The sequence below is a fragment of the Aythya ferina genome (genome assembly GCF_964211825.1).
Source record: "Aythya ferina genome assembly, chromosome: 19".
In the NCBI taxonomy this organism is placed as follows: domain Eukaryota; kingdom Metazoa; phylum Chordata; class Aves; order Anseriformes; family Anatidae; genus Aythya; species Aythya ferina.
Window position 1 is genome coordinate 9,967,608 of NC_140309.1, and position 20,902 is coordinate 9,988,509.

The 20,902-nt window shown below is 41.0% G+C and overlaps 1 protein-coding gene across 3 annotated transcripts in view; it reads left to right on the plus strand.

The window, feature by feature from the left end:
- VMP1 (vacuole membrane protein 1) overlaps positions 1-20,902 on the plus strand; it is a 64,290-nt gene that overhangs the window by 5,354 nt on the left and 38,034 nt on the right. For all 3 annotated transcript variants that reach the window (XM_084492808.1, XM_084492809.1, XM_084492810.1), the window contains exons 2-6: positions 1,035-1,137; positions 3,357-3,492; positions 5,910-6,000; positions 8,036-8,146; positions 20,266-20,433. In XM_084492808.1, coding sequence (XP_084348934.1) covers positions 1,062-1,137; positions 3,357-3,492; positions 5,910-6,000; positions 8,036-8,146; positions 20,266-20,433 — 582 coding nt within the window. In that variant the 5' untranslated portion in view covers positions 1,035-1,061. The remainder of the gene's footprint in view (positions 1-1,034; positions 1,138-3,356; positions 3,493-5,909; positions 6,001-8,035; positions 8,147-20,265; positions 20,434-20,902) is intronic.

The following is a 20,902-nucleotide window of genomic DNA, read 5'->3' on the forward strand; positions in this document are numbered from 1 at the left end:
AAGCCTGACATAAATCAAAGGGGAACTATTTTTGCCATCAAATTTTAATTTCCTGCAGTAGACAGTTTTATATAACCTGTCATTTGGATATTGTACTACTTCCCAGCAAAAGCAGCATATCAAAAACCATAAATCAGGTTTGCTTACGGGGAGAAATACAACGCCAACGGCATGCTTTAGCTTTGCGGGACTCTTTTTTCGAAAATAAAATTCCAGAAACTGTTTTAAGATTCAAGGGGTTTTTAAAGCAAAGGGTTGACTGGCTGCTTCTTATGTTTGATTGCATAAGAATTGTCAGCTGGTCAGGTCTTTTTCTTTTTTTTCTTTTTGGGAGGGAAAGTCTTGCAACATTCTGCTCCGTGCTGGCTTCCAGTTGCCGCACTATTTACTCTCCTGGACAAGGAAAACCACAGCAGCTCTTTGGGTTTTTGAGGCTGATCTCAACAAAGAGAGGCTGAACTAGCAGAGAGAGCATACACTTTTCAAAAAGCTTTCCTTTCGACAGTTGCAGAGCTTTCCTTTCCTGTTTTAGTTATTACACGGTACACCATGAGATGGAATTCTGTTTCTTACCATACTGAGGGGTACTTTCTTAGAATGGGAAGGTTTTGAGGTCTAGTTGCATACAACGTGGGATCTTGCTGCCAGGATAGATGCTTTTTGATATGGGAATCAAATCTTAAGCCTCTCTTTTGGGGTTGAACTGAAGCTTGTGCGAAGTTCTGCTCCTTGTGGAGCCAAGGCAGTGGGCTGATTAATGGAAGGGATTGTTTAACGAGCTTTTCTTCAGTTGGAGAAGCGAGGGAGTTGTGTCATTAAAACGAAAAAAAATCTGATTTCTGTGGGTGGAAATGTTTTAAACTTTGTCATTGTGGGAATGGAAACACGTTCTCCTTTTTTAACGGTGTGATGCAAGGTAAATGTGATTTGGAGAACTCCTGGGTGGTTGTGTGCATCTTCTGACTACAGAGTAAATGGAATCTTCGTAACCAGAAATAGAGACATTGTGTTTTTTGGGTTTGTTTTGCTCTTAGATCCCCTGTACGTGATTGATCTATGAAATGGCAGAGAATGGAACAGATTGTGACCAGAGACGCACAGGAATGATCAAAGAACAGCACAATGGAAACTTCGCAGGTAGGTGGAAAATGACTTCATGTTCTCAGCTGGTCAACCTGGTGTGTAAAATGGCCAACACAATGCTCAGAAGGAATTTGTTGGTTCACTTCATGCCCAGATAATGCAAGGAGAGAAGCCTGAATCGATATTGGAAACTTAATCACCTCTAAATCTGAAATCAAAAGAACCTGTGTAATGTAAAGCCAGGGAATAGTTTTATGTTGTGTATTTCCATTCAGCTTCTCTCAATCTCTTTCCTTCTGCATTCCTATTCTGTAGCTTACACACATACGAGCCCTGTAAAGCTGACTCGGGTTCTAATAGGAGCTGGGAGCTGAAAAGCTGAACTATGCTGACAAACATGTGGCCGTGGAAGTCAGGCTACACAGCCCCACCCTTTGGCTCTGAAGAGTTAGTACTTGATTATAATCTCCAGGAGAGTTCTGCTTTGGGAGAAATCCAGTGTGGTTTTTTTCGTCTCCCAATTTCTAGTGTTTCTATTGACACTTAGCTTCACTGTAGCTTATCATTTTTCAATGATAAATTGCTGGAAAGACAGTTAACTACTTCATCTCCTGCCTTGCCTTTGTTTTTCCTTCAGGTATGTCCAAAGTAGGCTCATGTTTAGAATTCATGCAAAAAAAAAAAAATAAAATTCTGAGAATGTTTCATGAAGATCTTTGTGTCGCCGAATTATCTGTGCTGTATGGTATAATTATCATCTTAGTTTGTTTCCTGTCAGCCTTGAATGTGCCAGTTCCATATTTAATTAAGTTTTGTAACCAAGTGATTTCTCAAGTTGTACACAGTCTTACGCCATTGTCTTTGATGACCTTTACTAAGAACATACAAAGTAATAAAAACCAAACAAACAAACAACAAGGTTGAAGGATTTTTATTAGGCATATGAAGTGGAAAAAGTGGAGAACAAAAATTCTTGAAGCAAGGAATGTGGCAGGATTTACAGAAGCGTATGCCTGTATGCATGGAACAAATCTAAGCCTTTTACTTCACTGGGACTTCACTCTGAGGGAATGTAGATGTTATCCAGTACTTGCAATTGCAGGCTTTCTATTAGTTCATTTAAAACAACTGATGCTTTCAGAGGTAAAGAATACAGCTAAAGAAAATAAAACGGGCAATGTGACTAATGAGGTATGTGATTTTGATGTAGATACCAACATCTGATAAGGCAGCATGTTTGAATTATTGAAATAAAACATCTTGGGTTACAATGTGATAGGGATTCAGATTAGATTCACTTTCCATATGTAACAGTTTTATCCTAATTTAAAATTTGAATAGTATTTGGATAAAAGTTAGTTTTCTATATTTTCCCAGTGTTTCATGCTTTTTTCTCTCATTTCAGAATTCATTTTCTTTAAAAGTGTTAAAATTACTGCCACTCCATAGCCTGACAGCCTTTGAACAAAGCATCCTCATCCAAAAATAGCTAAGGATTTTTATTAATCCTGACTATATTGTGAGCACAGAATAACACATATTTATTAGAAGATCCTTTTTTCTATACTTGTACAGCAGTGCACAGTAACTGCTGTTGTAGTCGTAGTGTCGGGCACTGCAATATAACCGAATTATTGCGGTTAAAAGCAACCAAAAGTGTAGTGTCAGCCTAGCGAAGGGCTGTGGTCTCCAGGCAGGCCCTTCTCGTGGGAGCACTTCCTGTCTCGTGGACTCATTTTGGAGAAGCTGAGCAGGGTGGCATGGCTTAACGTAGCCTGAGCCCTCTGACTGGGAGGAGAGATACCGTTATCCAGTTACACGGGGACTGAAGTGTGTGGAAAGCACACGTAATCCAATCTAGTTCGATTGGAGACGTCTGAGAATAGCTTTGGAAGAGAACCAAATTCAGAAGTTCAAAGTGAAATGTGGTCTCTGTACTGGGCAATAGAGACACGTTTGACCTGTTGGATTCGCTGATTTGTAGCTAATAGTGCAGTACTTTGCATAAATGCTAATGTATTTAACAGACTTTGCACCCAGAGCCAGTTCTTGAATGGCTGTCAGCTATGTGGAGGAAAAAAGCCACCGTGTTTCCTTTGCTGGAGGTCACCAGATTTCCAACGCCCTTGGAGCAAATGCTTTGTGATAAGTGGAAAAGATGACTGGGAGCCCATGTTAACTTCCCAACAAAAAATAATCAGTATATTTTTGGGTGGGATGGGATTTGAACCGTCAGCCTGTGGTTTTATATTTCTGTTGCTTTTCCTTTGCAGACTCCTCTTTGTTGGGTGAACGGAAGCGAAGGGACCGAGAAGAGAGGTTGAATATTGTCCTATGGAGACAACCGCTTGTTACCTTGCAGTATTTTTTCCTGGAAACACTAATAAACTTGAAGGAATGGACCATAAAGTAAAGATACTTTCTTTAACTTCTACTAAGCATTCTGGGGAAACCCATGCTCTGATTCAGTAGGTCATTCTGACATCTCACTTTTCCTGATGATTCACTACTTTAAAATTCTTCTTCTAGAAAACATATTTATTTTTGTCCCTTAAAGGTGGCTACTGGAACATACCACGCTTCCAGCTGTGTACCCAGACCTTCTGCCTAAATTGCATAAGTGTAAATACAGTAAGGTCTCGATGGAAGAGAATTGCGAACTTCCTTCCTGAAGAGTTGAATATGCCAATTTGAAAGAATGGGACAGTGTTTAGGGATCCTGAAGGCAAGAGATATTGTACTTAAGACTGCAGTGTTAAGTACTGATCTTTTAATACATGTGTTAGTATCACTTAATGATCTTCAAATAACTCAGCTAGGGCAGGGTTCAGGGTTACGTGGGATTTACAGTGATGTTTATGACACCCGATTAGAGAACTGCTTCTAAGATAGTGGTCCCTTTCACAGCAGGAAATTATTTATTGAAGCACTTGCCCTAAGCATCATTTACACCCTGGATAAAATGGGCTTTTATTCTAGTTAGGACTGCTACTTGCAATTGCCTAACATCTACTAATGCTGAAACGCATAGCTATTAATGCTCTAGCCTTGGGAGGGTCTGGAGTATCAAAAGGCAAACATGAATAAAATTGGCAACCAAAAAAGCCAGGAGTAGGAACCACCTAGTGCTTGTGCTGGTAACTGGAATCTTTATGTTTGGGATTGTTTTTACAATCACTTCCCGGTCAGAAGACAGGATCTAATAGCACCTTCACTGGTTCTAGCTGTTGGGCTGCTCCTTTCGGGAGTGAGCTGAGATTGGTGATAACGGGCTATGTCCACTGACTCTTCTGGGCTAGGTTTGAGGTGCTGACACACAAGATATGTTGAGACAAGCTTCTGTTTTCCTTTTTGACGTCCTGGAATGAGTAGTAGCAGATTTAGATAGTGTAGTCTTAATCCCTCTGTGCTTCTCTCACCCAAAATAATCTAACCCCAAAGTTTAGTTGTTTTATGTACATGCTTTCAGCTATCATTGGAAATATTCTTTGAGAACTGCCTTTTCAGATTTTAACATTGCTTGGAGATTGTCAGAAACAACTACTTACTTAAGCACAGCAGAAATAACATTTGAGGTGTTATTTTAATCTACTGCTTGGCTTCTTAGATACAAAAGTTTGTTACAGATAGCATTTGCATCTTCAGTTGTGCATCAGCAGCACGTCTATGTTGTGTGCCACTGTACAACACAGAACTTCACAGCCACAGCTATGGTAAAACCACCACAGCTGTGTAAATTGACAATGTCTTTATAGAAAATAACGACTAGATTCTAAGCTATGAAGATGACCTCAGGTTGACACTTAATGGTTTCCTGTGTTCCACTTGAGTAAACTGGGATTTAAATGACAGTTGCTTGGAAATCCAATTCTTGTACTGATACAAGCAGCAGCACAAATGTTTTACAATTACAAGAAGATTAAAGGAACTTTTTTTCAGCCTGCTTAATATGAAACATTTGCTACTGTTTTGCTGTATTACACTTCCCGTATTTCAATCTTTCCTTCTGCTTATTTAAATAGATAAATTACACTTATTTCACTATTTCATGTCAGTGATTTTTAAGTGATGCTAGCACTTCCTTTTCTTTATAGCATTAGATGACAGTGTAATAGTGTTTCCCAGAAAATAATAAATATATTCTTTAATCAGCTGTGTGTGGCCAAGTATGTGTGAAGCAGTATTATTGTAACCTTACAGAATTAGGCAGATGCAAGAGTAACTGGATATCATAAAAATGCTTTTTTTCTGTTTACCCGTAGTAGCCTCCTAATGCTTCATAATTAGTAAAAATGTATGTATTCAAGTTTGAGCTGTAACAAGAGGTACTAACTTCAGCAGATTAAGAGAACCAAAATAATGTTGAGGTTTGCTCATTTTACTGTCACTGTGGCTCTACCCACCAGCACAGTTTGGAATCAGCGCTTCTGTTACCCACCCACAGATCATCCCCTGCACAGGGCCGGTGCCTGCTTTGCACTTGGCTTAACCACGAATGTTCTTGGTGGTCCTGTATTTGGAACTCTCTTAGCTGCAGAAGCTGAATGTTGGCTTTTAGATTGTTTGCTTTCAGCAAGTTACTGCCTTTTACTTGCCTTTTTTTCTTGAACTTGGTTCTCATCTGACAGTGAACTAGAGATTTTTCTGTAAAGATTAAAGGCTCCCCAGCTATTTCTTGGGAGGTTTACATTTTTATAACAGTGAACTTCTCAGCTGTCATTTTGCCTACTGACTACATCCACACACCCACTCTACAGGGATAACTTAAGTTACTTTGAAATGCATGCTAAATTATGAAAAACACTAATCACCATTTGTCTTTTAAGATTGTGGCATCGACGAAGTATCCTGGTGGCTTTTTTACTGATGCTTGCAGTGCTTACAGCTACGTATTATGTTGAAGGAAGACATCAACAGGTATGAGGCTTTCAGGTTACTTTCCTGGGGTTAATACTTTCTGTCCCTGTGCTAAAATAGACATCCTGGGAAATTGAATAGGGTCTTAATGAGATTGTAGCACATCTTTTGAACCCCTACTTGCTAAGGTTATCTGTTTATCATGTCGTGACTTCCTTTGAGTCATGTGTGGATGAGTTGTGTTTTAAGGATGGGGGAAGATCAGCTGTATCATTTCATCTATTTTGTTGCATATGTAGGTGTTCTGCTTCTCATCTGCTCCTAAATAAGCACACCTCTGATGCTGCAGCATTCTTTCACATCTGTTGTTAACAAGCTTTAAATAGTAGTAGGAACTCTTGAGAAAATGTTAAACTGAGTCATGAGAGAACTTGATTGGTTTCCAAGAAACGTTTCTATTGCTATGGAAGGGTATCCTGACCCACTCAGGCATACATGTAGGCATAAAATGGTTTCATGGCTCAAATCTGGTTCTGTGATGCTTCTTATACTCCCATTGTCTTACAATGGCTGTTTTAAAAACGTAGTTGTCTTGGGTTATGTGAAGACTGATGCTTTTACATCACTTGAAGTGTAGGTGCTTGCTCTAAGCGTAACATGATGGTGTTGTCTACGCTTTTCCCCTTGCCATTTCTCCCTGAGTTTCAGGTTTTCTCTGGGGCAGCCCTTTTTAACCCAGCAGAGCATTTCCTTGTGCAGCTGACTCACCTTACCACTCTGCAAATCACCAGATTCCCAGTCTCAGAGAACTTGTTTACATCTACACTGCTGACCTCTGTCACTGTCTGCTTGAGGAACATGCAGGTCTGGAACACGAGTCCTGGCTTCCCAGGGCTGGGTCACTTAATGCAGTGAAATGAGATTCTTCAGCTCACTGCATCCTTGCTTGCTCAGTCCCATGCCTGAGACCTAAGCAGTTACACACCGGGCAGGTTGGCAGCTGGTAGATCAGTGGTCCATTCCTGTTCCTGATGGACAAATACCTCCTTCATTTAAAAACTGCCCTGGTTGGTGGCTTTGTCAGCATCGAGGCCAGAGCTTGATGCACTCAACATTTGCCACTAGATGGCTCTTACAAACTGGTGTTGAGGCACGTGCCCCCTGAGCTGGCTGGGGCTGCAGTGCAGTGAGGCTTGGCAGTGCCTCCAGAGCTTTCCTTGAGCCTGGTGGGAAGAAGCCTGTACCTCTGGGATGGGCAAGGGGAGCGTGCCTGCAGTGTCCAGTGGTGCTTGGAGCTCTGTTCTGTGTTGTCTCAGTGGTGTGCTCCAGCAGCTATCTGTCCACCCCCCTTCCTCCAGAGCTTCTTACCTAACATCCATGTCCTGCTAAACCCTCTCTCTACCCATCTCTGTGTACCATCAACATATAATTGAATATGTATGCCACTTTCTTCCAAAACATTTAATTCAAAATAGCGAAGTATACTTGCAGTTTCAGTGGTCGTTTTCAGGACTTTTTTTATACTCTGGCAGGCTGGAGCCTGGTTAAGGTCGGTAAACTTCACATCCGTGCTGTTGATTCATGCATGGTATTAAAGGGCACCTCTTCTCAGGGCTGTGGTATAGCCAAGTTAATGACCTTGCTCGTCCTTTTATGTTACTGCTCTCATGGCAGTGAGAGTGAGATACAGCCTCCCGTCCCTGCAGTGTACCTGGCTGTACACTTATCCGTTGAGGAAATTCCCCAATCTGTCTGCTTGCTGCTTGGCTTCCAGTAGATGTTGTCTGGCGCTTATTGCTTACCCGTGTGAACCTTGTATGCCTATTCTGGATTTTCAGGTCCTCACTATTGAAACTGAATTTTCCATTTGTATCCTTGGAACCTTGCTGATTATAAGGTGTGGGGGCTTTTCTTTAGAAAATGCGTTGTTCTCTGTACATATACCTGTGCTGTAATTGTAGTAAGTTGCAGATAGAGGAATTTAGGACTCTGTTTCCATTGTTCTAATACAAACTAATGCAGATAGTTGTCTGTAGCTTTAACTTTCTCCTCCAAGGGACATCACCATGTTTGTTTTGTGACTTTTCTCTTTCAGTATGTGCGGTATATGGAGAAAAAGTTCTTCTGGTGTGCCTATTGGGTAGGATTAGGCATTCTGTCCTCTGTTGGACTTGGAACAGGTCTTCACACCTTTCTGCTCTATTTGGTAAGGATATTTTTATTCCACATTCTTTCTGAATCATTTATTTTAATTTTTGCATATTTTTAAGATCTGTGAATAAAGAATCTTCCTTAAGTCCTAAATCTTAAGTACTTCTGAAGGAAAAAAAATACTTATTGTAATGCTACAAAGCTCTGTTGAATGTTGTTACTCTATATTGTATAGCTTATGCTGTTTGCTCATGGTGAACTGTAGATATTAGTCTGCTGTTAGCCTTCATTTCGAAACAATGAGTCAAAATCTGCAGTGCGCTATGCTCTCATTTACTAATTTAAATAAAAACATTTTCTAGTGTATGCAGCTCAAATGTTTCCATTTTAAAAATTTCTGCGTGCTCTCAGTAGCTTAAAATGATCATTCTTTTAGCTGAAACCGCTGAAATAGGCAACTGTTTTGTAGTTCAGTCTGTATTAATTTTGCTTTGAAAATAATAGCAAGAAAAATGTTTGGCTACAATAATAAAATAGTCTCTGTTGTTCTGAAAATTTGTATGATGTTGTTTATCTCGACTTAGCTAGGAAAGTTAGGGAAATGTTTGGGTGTGTTTTGCTTTTGGCCATTGGATTAGTTCCTTGTTTATGAAACCACTGTCCTGGATTTAAGAAAAGGATTCATGGCCACAAAATAATTAAAACCAGTTTATGCAACAAATGTCATCTTGTATTTGGGACAATTACAGATGTTTACTTTCAGAACTGCTTTAATCATTAACACAGAAAGCACTACAGGAAACAAGAAACTCGTGTTTTTCCACACAGCAAAGCAATGCGTGTTAGCTCTAGTGACATCTGTGTAGGCATCGTTCGCAGTCGTGTCAATCTGTTGGTGGAGCTTCTCTCCTAAAGATTCTGGAGGTAGAAGGCATGGGAGAAAGAGAACTATTGTTAAACAGAAACAAGTTTCTGCATACACAGCCTTTTAGGCAAAAATATTGCTGTCAACCTAAACGATTGGAAATAGAAACTCAGTAGAGCCGATGAACAGAGTCTGAATGCTTTGCATGCAATGCTGGAGAGTGCTTGGACAGCGGTGACTTGACAGTGTAGGAATCCTCCTGACTGGCAGAGGTGATGATAATAGCTTAGGGACACCAAAACACATGGGCTCTGCAGATGGAGAATCAATCAAAATCATCAGTCATGAACCAAGGTGCCCACCTCGCTGAAGAGGCAACTCAGCACTGAGTGGTGCCTGAGGTGGACTAAAGCTCCCAAATTCAGCTCAGCCTGGGTGCTCCACCAGCCTCGGGTGGGAGTGAAAATTTAGCAGGAAGGATCACTGGCTGCTCATCAGGCCAGAGAAAGGAAGAGAAAGCAAATTCCAAGTTTGCTGTGAAAATCAGTAGATCATGATTTAAATCAGCAAGTAAGACTTTTAAATGATAGATTTGTCTTTTTTTTTTTTTTTTTTTTTTGCTTGTTTGTTTTCTTAAGTTGACTCTCACTGGTTGATAGTCTGATTTCTTCAAACCAAAGATGTTGTGTTATCTAGCCAGTCTTTGAAGCAGTTTAGCGTGCTTTCTGTACAGTTCTATTCTTAATTTTTACACGTGTTGACAGAAATCTAGTAAATAAGAAATATTTTCCACTATTTGTAAACCGCATTTGGAAGTGGGTTATTTCTTTGTTGTACATTGATCTGGTGCAGAATAGCAAGTGCTGGCATCTTGTATCCAGGACAAATCATCTTTGTATCCAAGATAATTTTGTCCTATAAAGAAAAGTCTTTATAAGACAGCACTGCAGTTCTGAAAGAAGGTGGAATGAAATGACCTGTCTTTTACTCTATTTTATTTTTTTTTTATTGGTTCTAAGTTACTTTAATAAAAAACAAATTTCATAGCATATCACTGAACTTTTCCTGTGGGGTGTGTGAACTTAGTCAGTACATTTAGGTCATGACCTGGCCTGACATTTAAGTCACGTAGACAAAATATTACTTCTCTGGCTTAATAGTCAGTATAATTTTCGTTGTGTCTGTAGTAGACGTAAGTGAGCAGCCTTTTAGAGATTCCAGTAAGAAGTATCACCTAGAAAAAGCAAATCAGTTTAATATTGTTAGCAGAGGTATTTATTGCAGGTGTAGTGAAGTTATTTATTTGGAATGTAAGAGGTAAGATTTCACAATTTTGGGGGGAAAAACAGACTGCACTCAATTATAAGGTGGTTATAGAGTAAGATGTAGTCATACCATCAACTTCTAATGTGTATCAATACAGGAGAAATACTTGTTTGTTTGCTTTAAATATGTAATAGAGATGAGCATTTTTCTGTTGAGGGAATTGCATAAAGGCAGTGAGCGCAGTAAGAGAAGCAAGGATGCATTTTACTTTTTTCTCCTGTGCAAGATTTAGTGACTAGCAAGGACTGTAAATTCAGAAAAAATACACTTCCTTGGCACTAAACGTGCCCGAACATTGAACAGTTCATAACTTGGTGGAACGTACGGGATTTGTGCCACTAGATGGCAGTGGGAGTGTAAGAACACAAGCTTATTTGCCCTGAGAGCGTGTTGCCATTTTAAGCAGCAGAACTGTTAATTTTCTTGTCAATACAGCTCTGCCAGCAGTATGTATACGGAACTTACTATCAATGGAGTAATACAGTCTTTAATATCTGCTGATTTTAGGGCTGCATGTTGTGTGAAAGGGAACAGGGATTGCAAACTTAAGATGGTGTAACTTTAAGGTAAATTGGTTCAGAATAGTGTTCTGTATTTAATCCGTTTGGAAACAAAGCAATTAGGAGCTCTGGCTTTCAGAAGGAGAAGTTTTAAATAATTTGCTATTTTAATTGTGCAGCACCTTCCTCTAAAAGTAAAATATAGTTCAGGTGGTAAAATCACTATTGAATTTTACAGTAACGTATACCTACTTTACATGTTCTGTGCACTTTAATTACATCTCTTGATTATGTTGATTCAAAGAAATTAAAAGTTAAAAAAAAAAAAAAAAAAAAAAAATCCCCTTCTGCTTTAGTGCCTGGATTTGCAGGCAGTAGAAAGTAGACTCAGTAAGTATTTTAAAATTGTTCGTAATTAATTGCTTGTTTTAAATGTGTATGTACAGTGAGATTGCTGGGAATGCAATTACATGCTTAGAGAACAATGCTCCCAGGCCCACCCATGTGCTGCGGAGCTCTTGTTGATGCTTGCAGCATTGTCTCTGCCATCAAGGGCCAACGGGCAGGAATTGATGGCATGTAGGCACCTGTTCACGCAGTGCCTGAACTGCTTCAGCTGTGACACAGGTGCATCTTTCTTAAATATAGCCCTCTGCATATTGCACACAGCTATTTCGTATCAAGCTGCTCATAAGCGCAGCCTGTTAGCTGGGCAAATCGCTCGCAGAAATAGTTATGCAATAGCTGCAGGATAGGAATGACTCTGGCCTGGGTGGCTGTTTTTCCAGGGTTGAAAACTGTCATTTGTCTGGATTCTTCGGAGCATCTCACGCCAGCCACAATGTGGAGTGAGGTGGATTCAAGTTCCAGGAGAGATCTTGGGGTTAGCTGAGAAGACAGGAGTTGGAACGAGCAGTTGTGTTTGAAGCGGAGGTTACAATCCAAAGCAGTCTCCCTTTGGGGGCACATTAATGCCCCTGCTTTATATCCGTTCACATCTGATTTGGATTTTGTGGGTCACCAGAATGTTCATTGTCAGAACATTCCCGCTGAAAACATTGTGGTCTAGGAGGGAAAGGTCAATTTTGTTAGTTTGCTCGTAGGTTTTTATTGCTGTTTCTGTGATTCGAGAACTTCCAATATAGATCATAAAGGAGCTAACGCTATCTGCTGCATTGGCTCTTAGTTTAATTCTGTCCCCTTGGATGTCGCAAGCAGTAAATGTAAAATTTGACATGGCTTTTTGGGAAACAATCCTCTGTCTGCAAATTGGCAGTGAGCTAAGGGCTGGCACAGAGCAGGTCTCCAGCACAGAAATGTGGAAGCAGGCCACTCTTCCAAGAATCCTTTTTATTCTGACACTTTCAAAACAAGTCTGCTGGCTTTTTTTCCCAAAGTCCATTAAAGGTTTTTCACAATTCTTTAAAAACACCACTTTAAAAATAGTAATCACCATGTGGTTCTGTAGGAAATAAAACTATTATGATTAACGACCCCAGATACTGGTTTTAGCAGCACATGGTTGTTTTTTTTTAGCCTTATGTTTTCTTTTATGCCGTTCCTACGTTAAAATACAAATGGCACGAATCACCCAACTGCCAGAAGAAGATGACTGCGGGTAACTTGTCAGGAATTTCTTGTTTGTGCATCTTGGAGAGGTCCATCTGCTGCTGCAGAGCGACGTGAACGAGCTGGCAGCAGCGACACTAGGTGGAGCGCTCGGCTGGAGCCACGCTGCCCTTGCCATCTCCGTGTGATCTGCTTTCGCTTCACCAAACGGATCGCAGAAGATGCGACCGAGGCACAGAAAATCAGCTTAGAATTAATGCCTATCAAAACGCCTCGTGTGAAAACTGGCCGATAAACGGCCTTTCTGCATACGGTCTGTTAAAATCCAGAGTGGCGGGGGATGAATGGAAGCAAATTCCTTACAGGTCAAAAGTGCAGAGCGGGTTTTGGCTGTCTGCAGTTGTTTGTGTTTTTGTTTTTTAAGCGTGAATCTCTGCTTGCTTGCTGGTAGAGCCAAGTGGAGCAACTGCTGGGGAGGCTTTCGTTGGTAGCCGGATTGCGGACTAGCACAAACAGGAAATGTGAGGTACAATAGGAATGCTTTCTGCGCGGAGGTCGGAAAAGAGTTGGGATTTTTTCAGCACTGCAATGTGTGGCTTTGTCACTTAATTCCTCCTGGGGTGTCCTGTAGCAGAGTGAAAGAGCACGACAATGATTTCAGGCCAAAAAAAGAACAGAAAACTGCCCTTAAAAAGAAAGGAATTGCAAAGACAGTGCCTTCATTGACGGGCCTGGCTTTAGAGAGCCAGTTTGGGTTTATCTGGGCTTGAGGGTTCAATGTCTTGCTTTTGTCCTGAATTGGTTCCAGGGTTTGGCTTTGGTGAGAGGTCACATTCTGGCCTCCCAAAAGCACGGTAGTTTGTAGCTGAAATGACTCGCATTTTGGCCGTGTCCGAACTGAGTTTCTAACCCAAACTGAGCATTTAAAATCCAGACAGCTCGTGCAATAATGAGCTCATTAGCTTTTCCAAAAAAAAAAACAACCAACCTGTTGTTGGTGATAATTGTTTTTCTTAAATACAAACAAACAAAAAAATACACCCCCTTTCTTTCTTGCCAGGACTACTGAAAGCTTTTTAAAATTAAACTTGATTTTTTTAGCTATCCAGTTCCAGGAGCTAAGCTCGTAAGGAGACTCATGATAAAACTGTAAAAGCAGTTCTAAAAAGGAAAACTCACAAAACAGGGCTTACTCAGTTCTGTGATGTAGATGTAATTTCAAAATCTACAGAAATTGCTCTCATTCACTCCCATCCCCCATTTATTTGCTACTTTAATACAGGAGTGTTTTCTTAGTGATTGTCAACCTCAGGAGAAATTTTGCTCTTTTCATGTGGATCATTCAAAACAACTGTGAATAATTCATAAAATTATGGGGTCTGCATGTAAAGGAAAAAGGGAGAAACAAAAGCTGAGCTGCCCCAGCCAGGTGGGCAGGCGCAGCAGCACTCCCCTTGCCAGTGTTGAATTATTTTTGCTAAGTGAGGTGTTCATTTCCAGTCCATGCTGTTCTTCGATTCACATGTCAACCTGCAAGCCTATTGCAAATGAAATGGTTTTGTTTAAAATCTGTTATCAGATTACTGCTATTGAGTTAAGGCAGTTGAAAGCAAAATACGTGGTGGGTGCAGAAGACAGGAATTAGTTGTGAAGCTGAAACGGAGCCTGTTGGTGTGAGGATCGCATGTGACTCTTACTCGTTCATTTGTTTCCTCCATCTCTTTAAACCAACTTCCTCCAGCTGCCCCAAGCTTTTTACAATGAGCTGAAACATCCTGGACTACTTGCATCAACACCACTTAAAAATCACTTTTGCTCACCATCCCTTGATGGGAACTCCTGCTTTCAGTTCACACGGGCTCTGTTCTGCTCGCACTGCACTTACATTAATGATGCACTGATGAACTGGAAGAGCCCAAGGTGTTAACCAGGACGCTGCTCCAGATTAGTTGAGCAACGTGGGAGTTTCTTAAATCTGGTGGCTTCCCCACGTTTAAAACATCTGAGATGAAAAATGGCATTTTCCTGGTGACTCAGGAGCAGCCCCTGCCTGTCCCCTGCTCATCTCTGAGGGTGGCAGGGGCCGGTGGAGCAGCTGGAAGCAATAACCTCCCGCACTGCCCCACCGTGAGCTGCCGGCCGTGTGAGTCAGAACCCGAAGCGGTGGGGCTGCAAGTTCCTTATATGGCCCCCAGCGCTGCTGGAAGCGGTGCACGTCAGGATTTGGACAGTTTATCTAAAGCTGGAACTGTGGTAATAAACAGCTAATATGAAGCTCCTCCATCTGTGCAGGATTAGCTACCTTACTGTGGCTTTTCAGAAGTCTGCACACCACTGATGTCATATTAACGTTTAAGCTGTATCGAGCAAGCTGAACTTGCACCAAGGGGTTAGTGAGGTGATTGTGTGCCCTGCTCTTCCTTTCGAAGGCTGATGGACTTCACCTTTCAGCTGCTGACACCTTATTTTCATTATTTGCTCTTGATTTCCTTGTCACCGATCCCGCCTGATAACTCTGCTGGGAGGTCATGTTCTGCTTTCCTCTCACTCGCTCTCTTGGAGTCGCTGCTGTTTTTTTTTTTTGTTGTGTTTTAATCCACAGCCTGAACTTTGTGCTTTTCTTGTCTCTGCTTCCTTGAGCCAGGCTGGAAAAAATGATAACAGTGCAAGGCGATCTCTAATTGGAGCCGTTAAAGCCAATCATCGCTCCTAGTGTCAATTTGAATAGGTTCTGTGATTTATTCTTCAGTAATAACGAGTGGGTGGCTAGGGAAGGGCGAGAAGAAAATGCTGACAGATTATTTTTGTCTTCTGTCAGCACCAGAGTATGAACTTGGGTTCTTCCAACTGCGCCTCTTCCTGACATCACTCCGTTTGATGGCTCCTATAGAAAGTAGCATGACCATAGCCTTATGAAGCATCTGCTTTTCATGTTACTCCTCAAAGCAGCAACGTGGCCCTGTTATGCGTTCAGTGGTACCACGTGCCTGCTCCCCTGGTGGTTCTTCTTCACTTGTATTTGGAGCTTGTGGCTCATCGTTTGGAATTTCCATCAGCTCTGCACCGGGGCAAGGCTCGACTGAAGTGGGAATGGAAACTTGCGAATGGACACATGACTGTAAAATGAATATGTTGCCTGAAATACTGTTGCGGTGTGCTAAAGCTAGCCCTGACCGCCTGAGGATGGTTATGTCACTTGAGGATGCTCTAGTTCTGGGATCCTTCTTCGTTCTGAGACCCTTTTGACATCCTGTACTGTGTACCAGGCAATATATAAAATCACAAGACACTTTAATCACTTTAATCTTGTAACACAGGCAGACAGACTAGATTGATGTATTTTCTAGCCGCCTCTAGGTCCAGTCTTTTGTAATTGCAGGGCGGTTTTCTTGGTGGGTAGTTGTCCACTGCTCCTGGAGATGAAAAGATGCTGTAACTTGGTGTTACTTTCTAGAGAGGTGTAATGACTTCGTGGATAAGTATGAGATGAGTCGCAGACTGGGGCAACGCTTGCAGGATGTTTCCCATGAGAAGCAAGCTTTTGCTTTTCTAATTTATCTTAATCAAATATTGAATGACATGTTTTCCCCCCTGTGGAAGGGCTGAGTCTTGAGCCTGGTATGAAAAGCTCTGTATCCATGGAGGAAAACAGATTTTTAGTACATTAAGTTCAGCAATGAGTTCAGAGTAGTGTTTTTCTTGCTGGCAGACGTATCACTTTTCTTTGTGAAATATTTCTAAATTAGAAGCAGCCTAAAATTACCTTTCCCCAAATAAAAAAAGGTTAAAATTAGATGTCGTTGTTGTTGTGCTCATATCACTTGGGCAGGATGGCTGTTCTGTGAAGGGCACGTGAGAGAAGAACATTTGATAAGGAGTTTGAAGCTATGGTTTTGTTCACAGTCTAGATGCACAGAATGATTAATAATGTGAAATGTGATTCACTTCTAATTGGATATTCAGTCGTTTTTCCTTATGGTGAGGACTTCAGTGCTATAAATATAATGCACATCAACAAGTTTGTAAGGATTTTAACTTCAGCTTGCAGTGATGAATTTCCAAGTGTGATTTATAAATAAAAGATTATGCTTTCTAGACATGTCATAACATGGCATTTAAAGTAACTTGTTTCTAAGGATTAGCAGTGTCTGTTCTAACTTGGGTGACTTCAATCACGAAACTGAAAATTCTCTGAAGGCCTTTGAGTTCAAGAGTTCGAGGTTGCCTTCTCGAAGACATTACAGTTGTGTAGATAGGGATTTCCAAACTCCCCTAAATTACTATTGTTAAAATATAGATTTATGTTGAGTTGATCTCGATGACCAACTCTTGTCTCGTTTGATTTGTAAATTGTACAGCCATTTCTAACAAATCACATTCCAGCCTAACCACAGGCTCCTTCTGGTCGTCAGTAGTGGCAAGCAAATGTTTCTCGCCCGAGTCAGCAGAATGTTTCTCAATTTCTTCTGTGTTAGCCCTTGGTGGTGCCTCCTGCAATTAAAAAAAAAAAAAAATCATTGGAAGAGGGTGACGAAAAGACAGTTGGTGTTCAAGGATCTTACATGCCTTGAATTTCAGCGACTCTTCCTGGTTTGGCAAGCAGCATGTCTACTAAATCGGCTGGTTTTATATTTGTTGTCTGGTATGAGAGGGTTTGAAGTAGTTTCACAAAGCTATTTTTAATGGTAGAGGTGGAGTTGGAGTCCAAGAGGAGATATCTTAAAGGTTTCCCTGAAGTGTTGAAATAAACTGAGTTATTGCAAAGAGGTAACACACAGACCGTTGCCTGCACCTCCACGTGGAGGAGGAAGCAGAGAGGGTGGGGAGGTATTGTTTGAAGAGGGTCAAAAAATTTTATGAGAATGAATCCTTCCAGCCCAGGGAGGAGTATAAAGAAAACTTCTGAGTGAATTTTGAGTGGGATTTTTGCAAAGATGGCACCTGGATCCTGCTTGAAGTTGGGTCCCTGTTTCTTTCAGAGTTTAAACCATAGCTATTGCTAAATATAAAGCAAAATGGCACCTCTCTTATGAAACACCCAGTGACCCTCCCACTCTTCCCCCCTCCCTGCACCCATGGTCCTGTTTAGCCAGCCATTGTTTTGTGAGGTGCTTGGTAACCAGCTTTGTGAAAGCATGATGCTCGATGTGAGCTTTCAGAGCAGAGCTAGAACAAAAGCAGATGTCAGAGATGTTGCGTGCAGCCTGCCAAGCTGCACGATGCTGTCCGTTCGACTAGCAGGACAGCTGGGCTCCGCTGTGAGGAGGACACGGGATTGTTCTGCTCTCCTTTGGCTCTCTCTGAATTCTAATACTCCACACTTCATCACTCTCAATGAACTGTTTATGCTTTATTTCTTATTCCAGTTAAAATGTGGCTTCTGTGGGTTCCATAACTCCAACTTTTTTCCATTATAGAACTGTTTACATTGCAGTGGAAGAATTATGTTCAGTTGGCGTAGTCTTCAGGTGGCTCGCTGGCCATTTACAGCAGCTTTGTGAAATGCCTTTTTTTTCCCGTTGGCTGCTCCTTGTACAGTTTTTCCTTTTGCAGATGTTCGTTGAGGACTGGGAGAGCTCTCCTAACAGGAGGTGACACTTGGAGGCTCTGAAGCCATCCAGGGCTGGCAACGCTGTTGGGAGGAGCTGCTCATGGCAAGGAGCTCCTGCAAAAGCATGCTGGTCATGCAGCAGCAGTCTCCTAGTAGGCATTTTGTCTTTGCAGTCTCCTGGGAGTGCAGTGGCTTCCCTGCACTGCCTGTGTGCAGTTTGAGAAGAGCTCGTAACTCTGTCAGTGAAACCTGGCAGAGAGGGTGGAGGCCTCGCGACAGTACTGATTATATTTGTATCTTACTATTATAAAACTGAAACTAACAGTCTCCCATCACAGCTGGCTGTAGTTACGCTGTAGTGTGGTTGATCTTCCAAATTTTGTAGAACTGAAAATTGTACTTCTTGATTCACACGTCGTACCTCACTGCCTTGGCAGCAAGCTTACCCTTACTCACAAGGGAACGTAGGAAATGGTCATTTACAAGTCAAGTACATGGGGATTTCCTCCATGCAAATTTCATATTCAAGAGGTTTTTATTGCAAATTTATGCAGGTGAAAACCATGACTTAGGGAAGAAGGCTTGAGAGACCTTTTTGTCCCAAGTTAGCTGTCAGATCGGGGAGGGGAATGGGATGGAACGGAATTCCCTGAGTTTGTGTGGTGGAGAAAGGTTCCCAGGCTCACTAGAAACGTACTTTGTAATTTCAGGGAAGTTTCAATTCTCTGTTTGCCTCTGTCCTCCATGAGTAAGACAGAGATACATTATCTTTTTAGATCTGAAACTGGGGGGGAACAGGGAGTGCCTTGCAGCTGTTACCAAAAAGGAGGCCATTGCCGTTGCGGCCTAGCGAAATGGCTGTAGCACGTGTTACCTCTCATTGTTCATTCCTCCTTCTATATCAACATCGCTTTTTGTGTATCAAGTTCTGGGGCTTTTCTTTTTCAATTTTACTTTAATGAACCTTTGATTATTTTTACTTGGGATAGACTGTGCCTCAGTTTTCAGCTCGATAGATAGTGATCATTCCCAGAACCCAAAGTAGGCCTAAAAGCACTTCTTGAATTAGTATCCTGTACAGCAACAAGGAATAAATAAAAGAATGTGCTTGGTATTAGAGCAGCATGTCTTTTACTAATTGCATGCCAGATGACTGGTTTTATTTTGAATTGTGTACATGTGACAACAGTAGTCAGAGCTGTCATACAGAAATAGATAACTGGTATTTTTTTTCACCATTCTTCGCTGCCCTTAAATAAACTGTAGCGTTAATGTAATTATCGAAGTCTTGTGCTCTGGTCTGTACAGTGAGACCTGAAATGTTGGCATGAATGAAGGCAACAGAAACCTTCTTCCAAGTAAGTCTAGGGAAGGCAATGAAGCTGCTTCACTTTTTGTGTGAGGCATGGCGCTGTAGAATTTCACCCTTTAATGTGCAAATGAAGCCTGCAGGATCCTCTGAATCTCTCTTGCTCCTGCATTTCAAAGTGAGCTTTGGGAGCCGTTTGCAGGATTTTAGGCAGTGTTTAGGTCAATCATACTTTCTCTTTCCTTCGTTATTCTGTAATAAATCTAGCGTGGGGGAGAGTTATCAGGCTTCCTTATTGATCTAATCAAATGCACACGACTCATTTAAAGGAAGAAATGTAGAAGAAAATTTTTGACGTTTTTTGTCCCTAAAACGATGTCAAAAGCCATCAGTTAATAGCAGAAGTTAGTTTGTGTAATACATTCAGCATGTAAAGAAAACTTTAGATTTATATCTCTGATTTTATGCAAAGAGCTTCTTTTATCTTTCTTCCCCCCTCCTCCCCCCAACACTCTGTCCCCAACCTTTTGCTAAGTGTTTGCTAAGTGATTTCTTTTAGCTACAACATCTATTGCTCAGGCCAAAGATGTGATAAGGTCCAGGTGTTCCAAAAAAAAAAAAAAAAATTAACATGGAATTTAAATCATCCTCTAAAACCAACAGTAGGCAAAACACCTGCTCTAATAAAGTTGCAGGCCATAAATACCTTGAAGAGACCATTTTGAAGTTTTGAAAATTTTCCAGTTTTAAGAAGTAAGAATTCTTATTTTGTCTTAGCAACGTTACACTAGTGCACAATTGCATGGCAAGAACTGAAAGACTTCTTAATGTTAACTGTTGAAAAGAGGGAATTTTTAAAAAGAGTATTAATAACTAAAATTACACTTCAGGTGGTCTAGAAAAACTAGTTTATGCATATAATATCATTAACGGCTAAAGTGAGAAACAGTAAGTTTTAGCCTTGTTTCTTTATGTCAGGGACAAGTTAGTAGTAATAAAAATTAAAATAAACACACAGAAATTGCATTTGAAATTACCTTTGTTTTTTTTTCAGGGTCCACACATAGCATCGGTTACTCTTGCTGCATATGAATGTAACTCAGTTAATTTTCCTGAGCCTCCTTACCCGGATCAAATTATCTGCCCCGATGAGGAGGCAACTGACGGATCCATCTCTCTCTGGGCTATCATCTCAAAAGTCAGGCTGGAGGCCTGCATGTGGGTAAGCTTTGCTTTATAAAACTTAAGGAATTTTAATTTATGCACTTAATTTCTGTGTTCAGCAATACACAAAAATGGCTGAATGGAGCAAAATAATGATGGCAGTGTACTGCCAACAATAACATATCTGCAATATAAATAGTTACTTTCCTTCTGACCTGCCTTCTCTGTGCTAGCTGTATGGTATTAATCCCCTGTAGTATTAATCTCCTATTAAAACAAAGTAGTAGGTTATTACAGGATTGTCTTTTGTCAACTGTGGTGTTGACTATTTTTCTACAGTATAGCAGAAAATATTTGTGTGCTTCAAAGCTGTTGATGCAAAAGGTAAGTTTTAGAGAGGGTATCTGCATTAGAAGTGGTCTTACAGCTGTCAGGTCATACACTGAATGCAGTTAAGCAATAAATTTCACTAATTTTGAGCCTATAACTTGAGTGAATTTGCAGTTACTTCTATGAAGGACTCAGAC